Raw genomic sequence first — 19546 nt, 5'->3', positions numbered from 1 at the left:
TGTTTACCTGTACTCACCCTCTGGTATCTTAGCATAGACCAGTCAGGCTAAACTAAAGAGACAGTGTGTATGTGTGCACACATGCAGTAACACAGTGAAAACACCACAAAAGGACTCCACACCAGTTCAGAAAAATTGCCAATATGTATCTGAGTCAAACCAGATTTAAAAAAAAAATATATATATATATATATATAATAATAATCCAACATACACTAGTCTAATTATGAATTTTTAAAGGTTAAATCAAAATGCAGTGCTAGAAAAATAATAGCTCTGACCGGGGCTATCTGGTAGCGTTGGACCAGGGCAAACTCAAAAGTTCAGTTCGACTGCAATGGAGTGCTGGTTGTGTACAGGAGTCATGCAGACCTGTTGACAGTACCTTTCTTGCATCAATACTCAGTGACGATGCATTGATCCAGAGGAGGGGAGGTGTTGCGCTTCCATGCGATGCATCGTTTCCTGATGGGACAACGTCGTTGATGCGTCAATGTCCAGAATTGACGAGTACTGGTTCAGATGCATCGGTGGGTCGGCCAAGCCGGGGCTGCGTTGTAAGTCAGGGTCGTTGTGTCGTGCAGTCGGCAGCCGGTGTCCGCGGCTCCGGTGCAGGCAGCGTCAAAGCTACATTTCTACAGCAGGATGCTTCGGTTCTAAGTGATGCACCGGTCTTGTTGCATCAGTTTGTGTGTTGCAGCACCACACTCACCTCAAAGGGCCCAGAACTGGATTTAGCACCACTTGGCAGATGAGGACTCATAGCAGAGGAGCCCAGGTGCTGGTAGCAAGATGCAGGTGAAGTATTTGCTATACCCGAGGCTTCAGAAACGTGAGGCAAGCTCAGTCAGGCCCTTGGAGAAACTTTAGACTGCAGGGTGTAGAGAGTGAGATCCAGTCCTCTCACTCCCAGGCAAGAAGTAGCAGGCAGCAAGTCAACACAGAAGAGCAAACAGCAAAGGGGCAGTCCCTCCTGACAGCCCAACAGTCCTTCTTCCTGGTAGAGAATGTCCACAGTCCAAAAGGGCCCAGTACTTATACCCATAATGGCCTTTGAAGTAGGGGAAACTTCAAAAGAATCCTCTGAAGTGCACCAGGTTCCCTTTTAATCTAACCCTGGCTCCAGTCTACCAGTTGGGGGTAATCAGTCCTTTGTGTAAAGGCAGGACACAGCCTTTTCAGATGTAAGTGTGAACTGCCTCTACCTCTCCCTGCCCAGGACGACTATCAGTATGCAGATGTATCACCTGTCACACCCAGCCCTTCTTGTTTGTGGCTGTCTGGAAAGAACGCACAAACATTGCTGTCACCTAAACCCAGACGTGTATTTAGAGACAGGCTAAGGCACAAAATGGTTTAATTAAAAAAATGCAAACTTTCTAAAAGTGGCATTTTCAGACCTGCAATTTAAAAACCATCTTACCAAAAGATGTATTTTTAAACTGAGTCCAGAGACACCAAACTCCATATGTCTATACTTTTCCAAATGGCAATTTTACATAGAAGATGTTCCAAAGTAACCCCAATGTTAGTTCATATGAGAGATAGTCCTTGCAATAGTGAAAAATGAAGAGTTTTTCACTACCTGGACATGTTAAACTTAAAAGAGCATATCCAACTTTTTAAATGCACTGCACCCTGTCCTTGGGGCTAACCAGGGCCTACCTTAGGGGTGACTCACATGTAATAAAAAGGAAGGTTTGGGCCTGGCAAGTGGGTACACTTGCCAGGTCGAAATGGCATTTTAAACTGTGCACTCAGGCCCTGCAGTGACAGGCCTGAGACATGTTTGAAAAGCTACGGTAGTGGGTGGAACAATCAGTACTGCAGGCCCACTAGTAGCATTTAAGTTACAGAACCTTGCCACACATAGTGCACTTTACTAGGGACTTACTAATAAATCGAATATGGCTATCATGGAGACACCAATGTTACCATGTTTTAGACACAGAACACATGCAGTTTAGCACTGGATAGCAGTGGTAAAGTGCACAGAGTCCTAAAGCCAGCAAAAACGAAGTTCAGTATGCAGTCAAAACAGAAGGTCAAAAACAAAAAAGTCAGGGGAAACCACATCAAAAGATGCCAGGTCTAAGTCATCTGTAAATGCACGTGATATGCAATTATGTGTATATATGCTTTGCAAAAAAGCATTTTACCATGCTTTTCCCTCCACTGGAAAATAGTTTTCTATGAGGCCAAAGTCCTTATTCTGCACAAAAACAATTTGAGGGGGTGTTTACTTTACATCCCCCACTAGATAGGGATTTACTACTACCCGTGATAAATAAATCTATAAGTACATTCAGTGTGGTACAGCACCTTGCAAAATGTTTACACTTTTAAGGTTGTTCAAATATCCAATCCCTGTCTCTGAGGCAGATTTATCCTTGTGTATTACACCATAATTGTGTAATATTTCACATGAGTAAATACATTTGCAGTTAAAAAAAAAAAAAAAAAAAAAAAGTCTACAAACTGAAAATTGAATTTGTATTCATAAATTCTCTTTGGGCAAATAAGTTGTGAATTGGGCCTTCTGAATTTAGAGAAGTGGAACACTTGTAAAGTGCTTACAGCAGATAGATCTAGCCCTGCCTTTAGATCAAATGTTCCTTTATTTATATTAAGAGATGACTTTCGTGCTATGATTAAAAATGCACTGTACAAAATAAAATTGTCGAGTTGAACGGCAGCCAAATCCCTCTGGAAAGTACTTTTAAAGAGTTTGGGAAATGTTTGTGCGTTTCACAATTAATACCTGCCTGTGCATGTAATCATATTTTCAACAGACAGGATGAGAAGTTCTACATCAGCTTATTGCAATTAAAATCCGTCTCAACAACCAACGTAAAAACTGTCCGCAAACAAAAAGGACAAATAATATTCGAAACACGAACAAGGGCAGGTCATATTGACAAGAGAAATAGTACATTTCTGACCTCAAAAGTTTCTGCGTACTTTTCATTCTGCTTAGAATTCCAAAGTATTTCACAAACATATTTGCCATCGGCGTCTGGTACCCACTTCATCCAACCTGTACAAAAATCATTAAAAAAAAGTTACCTTAATGAGATCAAATGCATGAAAAGTAGCTTAGAAAAGGCCGGACTAGCCACATGTTAAACACCAAAAACTATCAAATATATATTATGAGAACTGCCTTAAGTTTGTAACAATGAATAACATAAATCAAACGCATGATCTTTGTAAATGACAAAGACAAATTACAAATATTAAATCTAGTCTAAGTGAATTGGAATGATATGGACTGGACAGATACCAAACAAACATGGCTGAAGAATTAATCTTAAAATATGCAAAGCATTTTATGATTGTTCCCATTACTGAATGAAGTCAGCAAATATGCATAGAAAAAAAAGGCTGAAACCTATATACCAGTGCTGCCTGTGCTGTTCGGCTGCATACTTGAGGGAAGAGATGAGATTTGTGGATAGCCCCGACAACAGATTAGGAGCTCAGCAAGCTGGGGGGGGGGAAACAGTGAATGGAAAAACAAGTAATTGCTCAAAATAATAGAGGCCAAGCAGAACAATGGCGACAGACCTGCCACTAAGTTCAAGGAATTATGATTTGGCTCAGAGTGCACGATTTCCAGCTGTCAGCAATCTAGAAGAGATTCAAATGATAAGAAGACTGGGGACAATTTGTCAGATCGATCGTCCCACTAGAGCAGGTATACTACCACTCTTTTAAATTCGAGTGAGCACAATGATTATATGTGCATCAGACAGTGTGTTCTCTTCAGAGTATGTGCATGCTGTGTATCTGGAAAAGCTTGAACCCTTTCAGCACACCTTTCGCTATACAAGAGGCCCTGTTCCTGGCCTTTGCACAGCTCTCTCCTTTGCCCTGGCCCAGATTCTGATGTTATCATGTAATACCGGACAGTACCTGCAATGCTGAAACGAGGCGTCTACTTCATGCGGGAATACATCCAGGATTTTGCAGGGGGTGGGAAGGGCAGTGCAAAGCTTTACCATTAGGTCTCACTCAAACAAGGCCAAAAACGCAGGCTGTGTGGTAGCCTGGAAATTTTTAATGACCTAAATGCTCTAACTTTGGGGTATTGGACATAAGCATTTCAATGCCATAAGTACCACGGAGCTAAGCCTTTTTCTGCTAATGGTGAATGTCAAAAGTGTGGACGTCCCACATAAGTATCAGAACATACGCATTTTATATCAACATTGAGCCTCGTTAAGTCCACGGTGCGAAACATGATGGCTGTTTAGCGTTTCAGACTTCTACACAAGTGAATATGAAGAGCAGTGAACTAATTGTTCTTGTTGACTTTTCTGTTTTGAACAATAAAATAAATATGGACTCATGCTGGAACAGTAACTATAGTTGTGCAGAGTGCCTTCTTTATTTATTGTGTATTGCTGTTACACGGTTTTTGGCACCAGGATAGTTGAGGGGCAGCACCTGATTGATTTGAATTAACATCTCAGCGGCCCATTACATAACAGCACAAGGGAGTGTTCAGTCTATCCAAACTGCGGGGATAGCTGAGAAATAGCCCACTCCATAACCCCACACCCTACCAGTGACACACAAGGAACAGACTGGCCTCTTACACATTTATCCTGAAGTGCTCTGGGGCATCGTTGGGGGCATAATGGGATTATACAAATGATACAATTCAGCTGTTTCTCAGAAAGCCTAAACTTTCAGAATCACTAAAGACGTTATATCTGCAATCACCACCCACTTCACTGAGTTCCTTTCTAGGCGTTTTCCCCTGCAGACACTAACACAAAAAAACAGAAGAAAGAGAATTTAGCCCTCTATAACTTTAGTATGTTGCATCAGCACTTCCAACATTAATGGCTATGTGCAAGGCTCACCCAGCTCCTGTTCTCTTCACAGGTACAGGATATTTCTTGAAGTCTGGATCACCTCTAAACCGTGTTCCTTAGGACAAGTGGTGCACGCACTTGTGTTTTAAGGTGTGATTGACGGGTGCCAGCTGCTTCCTCAAGAGTAGACAGCAAGACTGTGCTAAGCACCAAAAAACAAAGTATGCCCAGATATCTTAGAACATCTTATTGAAAATAATGTTATTGTGGTTCCCCTTAACTGTACATTTGTAGCACAGAGTTAAAACCCATAAAAGAGAAAGAACTACGAGGCAGTCAAAAAAGTTCTCAGGAGATCCTTCACCAACGGACTCAAAACAAAATCCATTATGAATTGAATACTGTACACCAGTGGTTACCAACTTGTGGTCCGCGGATCCCCAGGGGTCTGTGACATTCCCAGGGGCTCTGCAGGATTTCAAGGGCTGGTCCGGCAGGAAGGCACGTTTCCAGCTGGGGCCTCTTGACAAAAACATGTGTGTTTTTATATTTGTTATTTCATTTGTGCAGCAGTTTTTAAGGCATTGCAAATTTCCTTGTATATCCAGCAGGTTTGGGGCAAAAATAAAGGTGTGAAGATAACTCTGGTGATAAATGTAACTGCTGGAGAGAGATGGGAGTTTTGTCTAGTGCCAGTTTTGACTCATCTAAAGGAGCACAATATGCCTGCTGAAAAGAAAATTTATCATGCCTATCAAAGAATAAATAGAATTTTATATGCATAGCACAGTGGGTTACTGCTTTTATCACAAATATTATTTTAGTACTGTGCAGCTCATAAGTTACAATTACAGACTAAAAAGTGCAAGATTTGCATGCAAAACCAATGGTGCAAGTTACAAAGTTATGTTTTTTTCCATTCTTTTGTTATCCTGATACTACTAAACAAGGTTTGTTTGTGAAAAAAATAAATTCTTATTGAAGTCAATGCTAACAACTGTGTTATGTTCTGAGTCTCGAGTTTGTGCTTCTCCAAACCAAGCACTGTTAAAAAATGCCTACCAGTATTGATGATATGCGAATCCTACGATGTAGGTCCCCTTTGCCTTATGTAACATTTATACATGTATGACACATTGCCTCTTTATGTATGTGATGTAAAGTGCTCCAACACCCAAATACATGTGACAGAGGGAGATGAGAGGCACTTAAGGTTTTACTTCCTTTTCCCACCACATAGTTATGTGAAAAACACTTCTCAGATCTTATGTACCTCGATTAAAATAAAATGTATAGAAAATTACTTGGGAAATGTAGAATCTGACCTGAGGATTCACCTTTCCGAACTACAACCAAATATTGTAAAGCTAGTCACCCAGATGCAGCATCAACCTTTCCCTTAACATTTTTTTTTATTTTTTCATACTTTTTCCAATATAAAATCTTTAGTAATTTGAGTATTTATTTGATGTGTACTTGCTTGGGTATTTTTTGCTAATTACTGTTCTAAATTTAAATCATACAAATTGCTTGAGGGTCCCCGGTTTCCAGTAGTGATTCAGTGGGGGTCCTCGGGAGTCCAAAGGTTGGGAACCACTGCTGTACCCAGTTTGTCCTTGACTTTCTTCTGTAGTAGCCTATGGGACAAGTAAGACAGCAACTGCACTATTTACACACTAGACTGCAGAAGTATGCTGTTCAACATAACCAAAGATCTATGCACAAGGTGAAGACTGCCAAATCAGAGTACACACTTAGCACAAATTAGCGTAACACTATGTTTGCTGTTTAATTTCCTTGTTATAATCTTATGTCTAAGTGTTCAAGATCAGAAATCATTACATGACACCACTCTTCTGTGGAAGCATGTTAAGAAAAATTGTTGACTTCTGCACACCAAAGCGATAACATGAAAAATAAAAACGTTCATACTAAAAGTATCATTGCATTGTAAAAAAGTAACATTGCAATCTGGAGAAAAAAAAAGCGCATTGCCTGTCTCGGTTTAGGGAAGAGCAGCTCACCCTTACAGTACCTGCACAGGTATACCGGAGTAGGAAATGTTATCACGCTTGGATGAATTCTCAAAACAAAAGGGCAGTGGCATCTATTTCACCAGGAGACTGCGTCAAAAGGACAGATTCAACCTAATCAAGAAAAGTAATCATGACAGGCAAAAGCCCAGTGATGCCAGTAAAATACCTCAGTAGGCTGAGAACCATCCAAGAACTTGCAGCTCAACGTTTGATCCTCGACAGATTATGTCTTTCATTCTTCGGGTGACAATAAAATCAATGATAACCATATTTTAGCTCCTAAACATATTTAAATCATTTCATTATGTTTCACTGTGGATCGGATAAGAAAGCAATTTCACTATGTGCTGTTGTGGATCGGACATGAAAGTCATATCATGCCAGATTTGGAGCACAATGCTCCATCCGACATGCTAGACTCGATCCAAGTCATGCCAGGCTGTATTTGACGTGCCATGCTGGATGTTTTGATGCCTCATGCAGAATCTAACGTGCCAACTACGATTTTAAATTACGAAACTGAGAGCTGTCAGAATAAATAGGGTATCTGCATAGCACTTCATGCTGGTTCAGTGCCACACAGCTAAAGTTCTCATGTGGTCCGGCCAGCAGCTTACTTGTTTTGTCGTGCCTGCTGGGTGCTGGAGCCATGTTGAGAAAGTGATGACAGAGAGAGTGTACCGCCCGGCAAGTCAGGCCCTGGCGTCGTGGATCTTAGCCCGCCCATAGTCCTGTGCCATGATGTGTCCGGGAAGAAAGAAGATGGACTTCACACATACTGAAAATGACATCTGTGCGCCAATCAAACGAAGAGAAAGTTCATGATGTCTTTAAAAACACATAATAAACAACGTGTGCATTGATGGATGTCGCACTTCAACTCTCCTCCGTCCCTTGGATAACTGTTAGAGCGCTCAGATGCAGTGCCTACAAACTCATCCGGCAGTACAGCAAGAGTCGTAAATAACGAATTTCAGCATCCGTAATCATTCATGACCCCTCACACCGGTCTTCCTTCCCCACCACCAAAATTCCTCAAAAGGTTTCTTTTTGTGACTGTCCTTTTCCTCAGCCATCTCACAGGGTAACGTTTAGGCTTAAAGCGGTGGCTGGTAAAGTAAGAGTCGACTTTAACTTTTCGTTTGTGCTCATCGCAAACGCTACGTTGAAGTTCCTTAATTCTGCTGTCGGTCTATAGCGTGAACTATTCAAGTGCCCTTCCGGTAACAAAGCAGAAGAAATGCTGCGGTCAAAAGAAATGTGGCACAGGGGAGGGCAAGTTACCAAGCACCCAGTATGGAGATAAACATAGGGTACAGATAGGGCAGGCAGAGAAATACTTCTACATTGAATGTGACTGGTTAGGCGGTGACCTATGAACCTGGGGGTGGGTGGGGGCACAAGGGAGCATTCTTAGGGCTACGTCCTAGCAGACGCACGTGCGTGTGGGTCAGCTGCACAGATGATGTCTGCTGCCTAATGTTATACTCACATTCTCAGCATATGGCCAGACCATCCAGGGCGCACCACAAATGGGAGCGTAACCTGCCACATCAAAGAGAGCTTGCCAGAAAGAACCTGGCTGCATTTCAAAGCATTCAGCCAGAGCTTAAAATGACAAAGATAAACATGATCTTGGCTTGGTCTTTCTCATTCTCCCCAACAGGAAGCCTATGCCCAAAGTATTTAAGCTCATTGATTCCTCGCTTTGTTTTACGCTGTGCTGTTTACAGCAACCAGTTGAAACTGTTCACGTTCGCATGCACTCTCGACTGGGAGTGGGGGGAAGAGAGAGAACTGCCTCATCTCCCTCAATGTTTATAATCAGTTAACGTTGGATTTATAAACATAAACAATACCAAGCTACGGATGCCTCTGTGACATCGAGCAACAAAAAAGGATCACGTTAAAAGATATAGGAGCCTCCCTCCGTCTGTTCAGCACGTAACAATGATAAACCACGAGAATACCGCTTTCACATACATTTTCAGGATGCACCCATTGACTAGAATGCTAGAGACCACCGACATATGGTCCACAAAAACTGTCAGCACTCAGACATATTTTCAAACAGATCTAGAATAGCATCAGAACAACTCTGGGCGAGTTAACTTATGGATTAGCAACAAGTATTGCAATTTGATCAGGAAAAAAAATATTTTCATCCCCTAGGCAATTATACCATATCCGATAAAAAGTACTGCTATATCCTCTCCCTCATACCACTGCACAACAGCACTTCCAAAAACAAAATGCAAATCAGTATCAAACGTTTCTCCTTGTGAGTGGAGCCAAGAATGATTTGGGTATGCTCGTACCACTTCACTTAAAACAGTGGAATAGAATGCCACCTAAATAAACTTGCAGTTAAGAAGCGTCATTACAAAGTCTCAGTCACTTCTGTGAATCCTCTTCTATTGTCTAATTTCATCACGGTAACTGTCGCCTGTTGCCAACACATGCAGGAAGTGCCGTAACTGAAAAACGACTAATAATACAAATCCACAGGTTTGACTAAAGGAAACTTAATTTTATCAGGATCATTTTTATAAACGTTTCCTTGCGAGAAGAATGAAAGGGTGAAACACAGAAACATGCCATTACAGCAATGCGAAATATATTCTTCCTTGAATTCAGGTAGTCGTAGATTTGCAACTTCCTAGTTTCAGGGCTTCAAAAGATTGCCGTTTTGGCATTGCACATCTAGAGGCGCTGTACAAACCAGACTACAATAACACAACTGTGAAAAAAGTCCAGAATTCAGGTAGTCGTAGATTTGCAACTTCCTAGTTTCAGGGCTTCAACAGATTGCCGTTTTGGCATTGCGCATCTAGAGGCGCTGTACAAACCAGACTACAATAACACAAATGTGAAAAAAAGACCAGAAACAACGATAATTTTGCACCGACAGCCTGAAAAATACGTAGGCCTGATCAGAGCCGGGGTCACACAGAACATCTTTTAATTTCTCAACGTGCTAACTAAAAAGGGGAATGCAGCGTGCCGGATTCTTCCAACACGCAATCTATGTAGAACTGCAAATTTCGCCTGTGTATTAGAGTCTATGTTTAGGCGCAGTCATTGGAAATGGGAATTTTACAGTCCGGGATAACGGGGGTTGGGGGGATACAACTAAAAGAGCACACGTCTCACAGATTTCACGAATCTTTGGGTGTGTAAATCAAGCAACTGTCACCGAGACAACTTGGCAGGCAAGCAGACGCTGACATATTGAATGAAGCAGGGCGGCTGGTTTGTTGTAGACGGAAACATTAAGTTCGCTCGGGTTTGGCAGAACGTCCCGTTCATTTCCATATTAAACAAGGGCTGGTACTGAGAAACAGCAGCACATCGAACGCAGGAATGTGACGCTCCCAGGGCCCTGGTAAGTGCTGTGCCCTTCTACATCCCTTGGGCAAAAGAAAACCAACGACAGGCACTCAGATATGGAATTATGACAGCCAATAGGTCAGTTATGTGTACATGAGAGATGCCCGATGTACGCTCTTGTGCTTTACTTGGCACCTTCCGCGCCATCCAGTGCCACCCTAGCCCACCCTTCTCTGGCACACTACGGTGCCCGGCGACTGTCTTCCCCCGCGGAACCATATCCCATTCATTTCAAAACCCTTCCACCACTCCCGGCCCCCTCGGCCGGCACGGTCCCTTGCCCTTTATTGGTAGTGTATAGCACTCCACCCGTCAATGGCACCCACTGAGCTCCTCACCGGCTCTGCCCCTTCAACCTACCTAGCCCCTCACCAGCACCATCCCTCACTGTTCAAGGCACCGACCCTCAACAGCACACGACCCAGCCACCTCATCTGACCTTCCGCCAGAGAGCGGGACCCCTGAGTCTCAAACGTGCGCCGAAGTCCGGGACCAAGGGAGCTGGAAAACCTCGGCGACCCGTATGAACGGGGCCGGTGCCGGTGAGCGGACTCTTCGCCAAGGCGGCCTTAATGTAACTGGGCGCTGACTCCGCCCCGCAGCATCAACAGTGGTGTCTTCGGGCGCCGAGAGCCATCCGGGATATTTGTCGTCATAACGCGTCACGAACTACGGCAGTCAGAGCCACAGCCTCGGGCGCTCCACGGCCCTGCGCCCGTTCTCCAGGGACTTCCCTGTCTCCGCTGCAGAAATCCACGTGTTTGCCGAGTACTAGGGCGGTCTGGTCACCTCTTTCTCCTACAAACCACCAGGGCCCATGCTGCTGCCCCGACCGTCTGCTTTTCTCGCAGCTGGTTGGGCGTGGTTATGAAAGTGGGCGTGGTTCTGAAAGGACTCGATTGACTGGCAGATTGCAGCACAAGATAAATAGATCAGGTCTTTAACACTAGTCGTCGTTCAATATATCTAACAAAATTTCATTTTGCTATTGCCCATTTTTAGTCGCATCATGTAGACTCAAAAGTGGTTTTCATTTTTCAAGCAGATCGGCGATTGGGAACAGCGTAAATTTCACTGTACCCGAGCTGCAGCCTTCACAAGCATAATATTTAATGTGTACTCTAGCGGTATTAATGTAAAGTGTCGCTCTCGAATTAAGGAATGGAGTACATCCAGTGTAGTGTTTGTTAAATATGTACCAATGTGCGTTAACCGTAATAAGCACATTGTAATTGTCTATATATACTATATGAAACCGTCTACACATAAGTAGAGCACCTTTGAAATTAGAAGATTCTCGGTAGATGTGTGTACTAATGTTTGCAGTTAACGTTCAAAATGTAGTTTTCAGATATATTAATGTTCATGTATTAATAAGTATTACATTTGTTCTAATTGTACCATGAGGGATTAATTGAAACTATGTAACTGTTGGAAATTGGGCTATTAGTGTGTGGCCATCACAAGTAATAGATCCACATTTGTCCTCACTGGGAACCAAACATCCAATTGTAGCGCTTGACTCTCACAGGGTAGTAAAGCGGAGCATTCCAAGGACTCCTCAAGGGAGGTGAGGGCTAGCAGTCACCAATCACTGGCACACAATAACAACACCCAATAAATGATTGCCCAGTTAGTACTTTTTCTTTAGAAACAGGAGATGTAATACAAACACACTACTAAATACTACACAGAAATGTACAAATATATACTGGTAGATGGAGCCCACCATAGATGACATTGTGTAATCACTGGTGACCTCCTAAAGGGGTCAGCCAAACCATACCAAGTTTAGACAGTTGTTTTGTAATAAACACATTACTCTTGCACTGTCATTATTGCAATAATGTTTAACTAATAAAACGTGCAATCATTATGACAGCCTAATAGAACATTTATCAGAAATAAACTTTGTGTTTTTGCATTCTTTCATGTATGTGGCATTAAACTGTAATTGTCACAACAACCCCTGGAAGGCATTGTGTGGTGTGTTAAACATATCTTCTATTGTATTTGTATATTTATTACATGTTGTATCTTTCCAGGTTATAATTGTGTCTCCCCTGGTTTTAGGTTTACCCTAGTTGGTAGCTCCCACCTCTCTCCCTTCCATCTCTTGTCCTCTTGGACTCTTCAGAATGTAGAACCTTGGGAGTCTCTGGAGGATCTGGGGAGTGGAATGGATGCTCTTGTTCTCCATGGTGGATGAAGTTTCCTTTGTTGATTATACTTGAAATAAATCTTCATCACATCGCTCTCTGCTGTTTCTACATTTGTTCCTGTTGTGGACTTGCATGAATACCACATTTTTGGCGACGAGGATGGGATGCCCTATCTCCTTGATGCTTTGAAGATACCTTTCTTTCGGTGGAAACTATGAGGAAACTTCAACACCTGCACTATTTCAGTGTCAATCGTCTGAGAGGAGAAATGAAATAAGATACATGTTTTGCCTATTTATTCCCCTGAGCCAACGCTAACACGTGTTTCAATTTTTGCATGCGCCCATCAGCAACTGTTTTTCTTGACATGCTGGGAGACGCGATCTCTGTTTTGTGCCTCCCTTAGCAACAGTTGCTAAAACAACTCCGTGGTGCGCAACCGATCCACCTTACGGGCGAGGAGACGCGTTCTCTATACCGTGTCTCCCTTGGCAACAGTTGCTAAAAATTTTTGTGGTGCGCGACCTATCTTCCTGTTGCACGCTCTCCCCTATTCCTGCGTTCCTGCACACCTTACTTCGCAACTGTTGCCAACACATCGTCGCAGTGCCCGCTTCTTTGTTTCTTCAATAGAAATTCATTGAGTGGCATTAACTACTCGTGTTTTTATACGAAATACGCTTTACAGATTTTAAACCTCTTAGAGACAATTACTGAAAGCATCTATCAGACATTAATTCAGGAGCTAATCGTGTTTTTATACAAAAACGCTTTGCAGATTTTAAACCACTTGAGGCAATTTGACATTTATTAAAAGCGTTTCACCGACATCAATTCACCTGAGGAAATTTAACAATAAGTTTACACTATTGTTTCATGCCTTTTAATGTTTCAAGAGTTTAGAAACAAATTCAGCTTGTTCCATGTGATTGATAAGTAAAATTCAGAATATTACACCACCCCCATTTTTTCTGGCTATTCCTGGAGACCCACCGATACCTTGGCAGAAATGGAAAAAGGTTTTCTTGACCTGCGTCTGTGGCAGCAATTTGTCGTCTGAAAGAAAGACTTCCGTATTACAACACTGTCTTGGTGCTGAGGGTCAGGAAATTTTGGAAACTCTACCTGCCATAACAACATCTGACGGTGCTGAGGGTGACAATTCCCTGAATGAATTTGATTCTACCTTACTTAGGTTGGATAAGCACTTTCTACCCAAGGTTTCTATTATTTTACAACACTTCTACTTTGGGAAACGCAAGCAGAATGAGGATGAATCCATTGAGGACTTTGTGACAGCATTGCGCAAATTAGCTTCGTCCTGCAATTTCGGTGAGAATCTGGAAGAGCGTATTAGAGACCAATTCATGCTTGAATGCAAATGTGACAAAATAAGATAAGCTTTATGGGCTAAAAATGACCCAATGTTAGATGAAGTATTGATTATTGCTAAACAAGTTGAACACTCTATGGCTTGTATCGAAAATTTGAGAAAATCTAAAAATGCTTCTGTTGATGTCCAGATTCTCGACACCAAGACTAAATACAGATCTCAAACAAGCAACAGAACAAGACTCTCATGTGTTAGATGTGGTTCCTCATCTCATCTGGCCAATAGTAAAGATTGTCCTGCAATTCATGTTATGTGTAACAAATGCTCCAAGAAAGGTTATTTTGCAAAATACTGTAGATCGTTAGCTAAATCTAGAGTCAAGATTCAGGAAGTTGAATGTGATGACGATCAAGAGTTTGTTCTTCAGATTATTAATGATGTCAATTGTGTCGCTGACGAACGTTGTCAGTATCCTTCGGTTAAGGTGGAGATCAACGGGACATCCATCTCAATGATGATGGATTCAGGAGCCAAACTTTCTCTAGTCTCAGCGTCAGACTTTGAGAAGCACTTCAAGGGGAAAGTTTCGCTACTGGATCCTGATATCATTCCTTACAGTTATGGCGGCAAACCCATTGAGCTGAAAGGATACTTTGAAGCCACCATAACTTTCAGAAGGAACACAATTACTGGGAAAATATATGTGCCAGTAGTCAGTGACACAATTCTAAGTTGGCCACATCAGAAAATGTTAGGCATTATATTGAATCCCAATTCTGTTCCTCAGGTGTTGGTTCAGAATATGTGCAGTATCAGAGATGACATAATAGGGGAATTTACTGATGTATTTACCTCAAAAGTTGGATGTATTGCAGGGTACAAGCATCATATTTGTCTTAAGGAGTTTGTTCAACCAGTTGTGTGCAAGGTCAGGAAAATCCCTTTCACGTTGCAGGACAAAGTAAAGTCTGAGTTGCAAAGGTTACAATCAGAGGGAATGATTGAGGAGGTCGAGGCTGCACAATGGGTTGCCCCCATTGTTGTTGCTGTGAAAAAATCAGGTGATATCAGACTTTGCGTAGACCTTAGACATCTCAACAAAGCCGTAATTGAAGACAAATTTCCATTACCCAACATCAGTGAAATGGTCAGTCTTCTAGGAGATGCTAAGTATTTTACAACGTTATATTTGAGTTCAGCTTACCACCAGGTTCAATTGTGTGAAGAATCCAAATTGCTTACATCGTTCATCACTCCCTTTGGTGTGTTTACATTTAATAGGATGCCCTTCGGGTTGTGCTCAGCAGCTTCCGTGTTCCAAAGGCTTATGTATAACATCCTTGGTAAGACAGATTGCATACGTTTTTTTCAAGATGATGTTCTTATTTTCTCAGACACTCTTGAGCAACATCTCTTTAAAGTTAAGGAAGTCTTGCAGATTTTCCGTAGTAAGGGTATTACACTAAAGGGAGAGAAATGCAAGTTTGCATGTTCCGAAATCACTTATTTGGGTCATGTAATTTCTGCTGATGGTGTGAAACCGAAGGAAGATTTAGTTAAAACTATTGTCGACTTAGCCGATCCTGTAAGAAGGGAAGATGTGCAAGTGTTCTTAGGTATAGCTGAGTTCTATTCTAAATACGTTCCCAATTTTGCTAGTAGATCCAGTTGCATTAGAGAGTTACTTAAGAAGGGTGTTGAGTTTGTGTGGTCAGAGGAGTGCAAGAAGGAATATGAGGATTTAAAGAATGCGTTATCTTCTGCTCAATGTCTCAGCAGCTTTCGTCCAGGGTTTCCATGTTGTGTCATAACAGATGCCTCAGATAAGGGTTTAGGAAGTGTACTTAAACAAAAGTTCGACAGTAAGGATGTCACAATTGCATTTGCTTCCAGAGCGTTGAGGGGTGCGGAGTCCAGGTATTCCACCATTGAAAAAGAGGCACTGGCAATTTATTGGGCGATAAAGAAATTTAAACAATTTCTTTGGGGATCTCTGTTTGTTGTGCAATCCGATCACAAGCCTCTACAAGAAGTTTTTGATAAGAAGGGGCTAGATTGTATTTCCATGCGCATCTGCAAGTGGATTGTTGCTCTCCAAGATTTCTAATTCTCTGTCAGATATGTCCCAGGGTGTGAGAACCGTACAGCAGACTGTTTGTCAAGACTAAGATCGCTTGGTTGGGACCAAGATACAGATTTCAGTACATGGTGGGTTGATGAGGATGTCAAAGTGTGTACGTTGACCAATGGTTGTATCACTGAAGATGAGTGGTTAATGGAGTTAAGTAATGATCCAAGTTTAGGACGTGTAAATAATTTGATAGAATCTAACCGCATTCCAGCTGATTGTGACAAGGAGAATGTGTATAAAAAGGTTTGGAATGAGTTGTCTGTTGAGAACGGTTTGGTTTTGAGGAGTGGGAGGCTAGTGCCTCCGTCTGGCTTACGAGAAAGGTTGTTACGCCTGGCACATTTGGGTCACCATGGTATTTGCAAAACAAAAGAACATTTGAGAGGATTTTATTGGTGGCCAGGGATGGATTTAGCGTTAGAAAGAGCTGTTCCCGACTGTGTAGAATGCAAATTTGCGGATAAAACTCTAAAGTGTCGGTCTTGTCCCATGGAGATTAGGAAAATTCCTAAAGAGGTTTGGGAGGATCTTGCGTTAGACTTTATGGGACCAGTAATCTGTGGTTTTGCTTCTAAGTATATTGTTGTATTTATGGACATGTTATTTCGCTGGCCTGAAATTCTGATTACCTCTGATATAACATCTCAGTCAATAATAAATTTCCTCTTAGGGGTATTTTCTAGGGAAGGAAACCCCAAGTGCATTATTACAGACAATGGGGTTCAATTTACCTCGAAACACATGGGTGAGTTCTTAGCGTCTAGAGGTATCATACATAAGAGAAGTGCCCTATACCATCCCGAAACCAATGGAATGGTTGAGCGCTTTAACAGGACGTGAAAGGAAGCCATTCAAGTAGCCAAATTGACAGGGCAAAGTTGGATGGATACAGTCAAATCCAAAATTGAAAGTTATAGGTACACACCACATACCAGCACTGGTCAGTCTCCTTTTGTATTGTTCAAGAAAAGAGTTCCCAACACTAAATAAGTCCCCCCTGGGTGAGTAAGTATATTGGGAAAGAGTTGAATCACGAGAAAATTAAAGAACTAGCTGTAGCCAAAGAGAAGACTCTGCAAGAGAAGAGGAAGTTAACACGTGATCTTTGTAAAGCTGTTAAACCTCTTGTTGCAGTTGGAGATTCTGTCAAGATTAAGCTACCTAAAGGAATTTATACAAGATTTTCTCGCTACAGTAAAATCTTCAAAGTTATCAGAGTGTTTAAGGGGGCTGTCAAAGTGGATGATGGGCGCATTTGGAATTTGAACAGAATTGTCAAAGTGTAAATGGGATTTTTCCTTCTGTCTTTCATAATTAAAAGGGGGGAAGATAGTGTGGTGTGTTAAACATATCTTCTATTGTATTTGTATATTTATTACATGTTGTATCTTTCCAGGTTATAATTGTGTCTCCCCTAGTTTTAGGTTTATCCTAGTTGGTAGCTCCCACCTCTCTCCCTTCCATCTCTTGTCCTCTTGGACTCTTCAGAATGTAGAACCTTGGGAGTCTCTAGAGGACCTTGGGAGTGGAGTGGATGGTCTTGTTCTCCATTGTGGATTAAGTTTCCTTTGTGGATTATACTTGAAATAAATCTTCAGCACATCGCTCTCTGTTGTTTCTAAATTTGTTCCTGTTGTGGACTTGCGTGAATACCACACATTGCAGTGAAAAAGCATTGGATTGCAACCATACAGGCAGCCCCTGGAAGGCATAACCACATGAACATTGCATTTATACATTTGTAGGCCTTCTTGGACGTGGCCATACAAAAGGCCTCGCTGGCTCCCCGTGCCGAAAGCATGATCATGTGCTGCAACAGGAGCAGGCAATGACCATTGGTGTCTGCCTGCTTCAGCGGGCAGACGTGCACTGGTGTGTGGCTGCTTTCTGCTCCCCATGGACATGGGGGGGAGTGGACCACGTTGGGTGTGTAGGAGGGAGGGTGGCGGCACTGCCCTGTCTTCATAAGTGATTCGGGGGTTAGCGATTGGGTCCTGGGTCTCTCCCGGCTTCTACGGGGAGAGCATGACGACACTTCCAGATCCTCAAAATCTCAGGGAAGCACAATGATGCTTCCTTGCATCAGAAAGTACTCGGGGGTCCGGGATGTGGTCCCAGACCCCTTTAACATAAATCTGCCCAGGGAATGGGGTCCCGGGTGAGCTTGGAAAATGAGAATTGGGCCCCACCATGTCCTCTCCCCCGACAAAGGCACCATAGTTTCCTCGTGCCAGGCCCTGGTCCAACCCGGGGTAAAAGAATCAAACCAGCAGCAGAGCAACATCTGCTCCAAGGTGGGAAAATAGGTCAAAGGTTGCCAAAGTTTAGAATAGTATCAAATAAACTTTTTTCAAATCCACATATCCCATTAACACCCCATAGTCACATGCCCAAACATAGAGCACATAGTCCTATATAACCACTATATTGCAATACAGCTTCCTCTTTCTTTGCTCCAGAATATAGAACAGTTAAACAGTCCAGGCTCCCAAAATATTAGGCTCTTCAACTCTCTGGAAAAAAACTACCAATTATTCCAACAGGAACCTTGCTCGAACATCTGGATTCATTAATGGAATGCTTCCCTTTGACAAAGGGATTTGAATCCTCACACAATGCGCCAGGGCATGCACATGGGCCTTTCTTATAAAACTCTTGACAGTGGCATGAACCAACTCATTTCTCATTGTTTCCTGAAAGGAAGTATCGTATCAAAGCTGTAAACACTGCTCCAATACCGTTAAACATTATAAACAACTTCCTCTCAGGGTAGGAAATAATAATTTATCATGTACAAATCTTTATCATATACCAACTGTACGAATCATATATATATATATACATAGATATAGATATATGTAGATATATGTATATATCTGTGGGATAATCCTTGCCTCCATGCTATTAATAGAATTGAAAATACTTGTTGCAAATGCTCGAAAATTATTCTATGTCAGGACCGAAGGCTCCGATTATTCTTGTTTAAAGCTTAGCAACCACCACAGAAGGCACTTTTAAAGTACCTAAATAAGGGCCCCTCTGGCCGAATGAGCACCAAGCACAGTAACGTCAATACCTGCTTTCGCTAACAGTCAGCGCATACATCTTGCTGAAGTAGAGGGTGTTACGGGCGAAGTATTTCCTGGAGTGGGCAATCAACAATTGACCACTCATATCTGTATGCGATTCAATGGTACTTACCTCATACTCTTTCAGACATTGCACTACACAAAGTTTAGGATTATCTGGAAAGGCTTGGTAAGATACTGACCTAGAATTACATTTAGTCCATCTGGAAATGGTAAATGAAACTGCCTCAGGAGAGAAAAGTTGTTCTGTCAGGTTTAATGCTTTCACATGCAACACTCGTTTACAGAAAATGAGGCATAATAGCATGGTCAAATTGGGTGATAACTGTTTTCTACAAAGATATCTATTGTCCCGCCAAGAATCTAATAATCGCAAGACTATATTAATATCCCTTAAAACCAAATATTTAGGCTGAGGAGGTTTTACCAGCTGAATACCTCTTAATACTGTGTACACCACAGGATGTTTTCCATCCGATCTGCCATCTATTAGGGAATGACCCTAAGAAATAGTTGACCTAAAATTGTACACTTACCGATATTGCATGCTGACACGGCTAGCAAGAAAAAACAAAATTACTA

General features: G+C 42.1%; 1 protein-coding gene across 3 annotated transcripts in view; it reads right to left on the bottom strand.

Moving 5' to 3' along the window:
* MMD (monocyte to macrophage differentiation associated) overlaps positions 1-11098 on the bottom strand; it is a 153940-nt gene extending 142842 nt beyond the window's left edge. The window contains exons 1-2 of one of the 3 annotated variants that reach the window (XR_011194192.1): positions 10610-10829; positions 2943-3037 (exon numbers count right to left, since the gene is read on the bottom strand). Coding sequence is in view for 2 of the 3 variants with exons in the window: in XM_069200023.1 (XP_069056124.1) it covers positions 2943-3010 (68 nt within the window). In the remaining variant the exon portion in view is untranslated. Of the gene's footprint in view, positions 1-2942; positions 3038-7476 lie in introns of all 3 variants that reach the window. The other 2 variants (XM_069200023.1, XM_069200024.1) reach the window with 2 other exon arrangements.
* Positions 11099-19546: the final 8448 nt, after the last annotated feature.

The sequence above is a fragment of the Pleurodeles waltl genome, chromosome 7, assembly GCF_031143425.1.
Source record: "Pleurodeles waltl isolate 20211129_DDA chromosome 7, aPleWal1.hap1.20221129, whole genome shotgun sequence".
NCBI lineage: Eukaryota > Metazoa > Chordata > Amphibia > Caudata > Salamandridae > Pleurodeles > Pleurodeles waltl.
The sequence above is the reverse complement of the archived record's forward strand: the minus strand, read 5'-3'. Positions and strand labels throughout refer to the sequence as shown.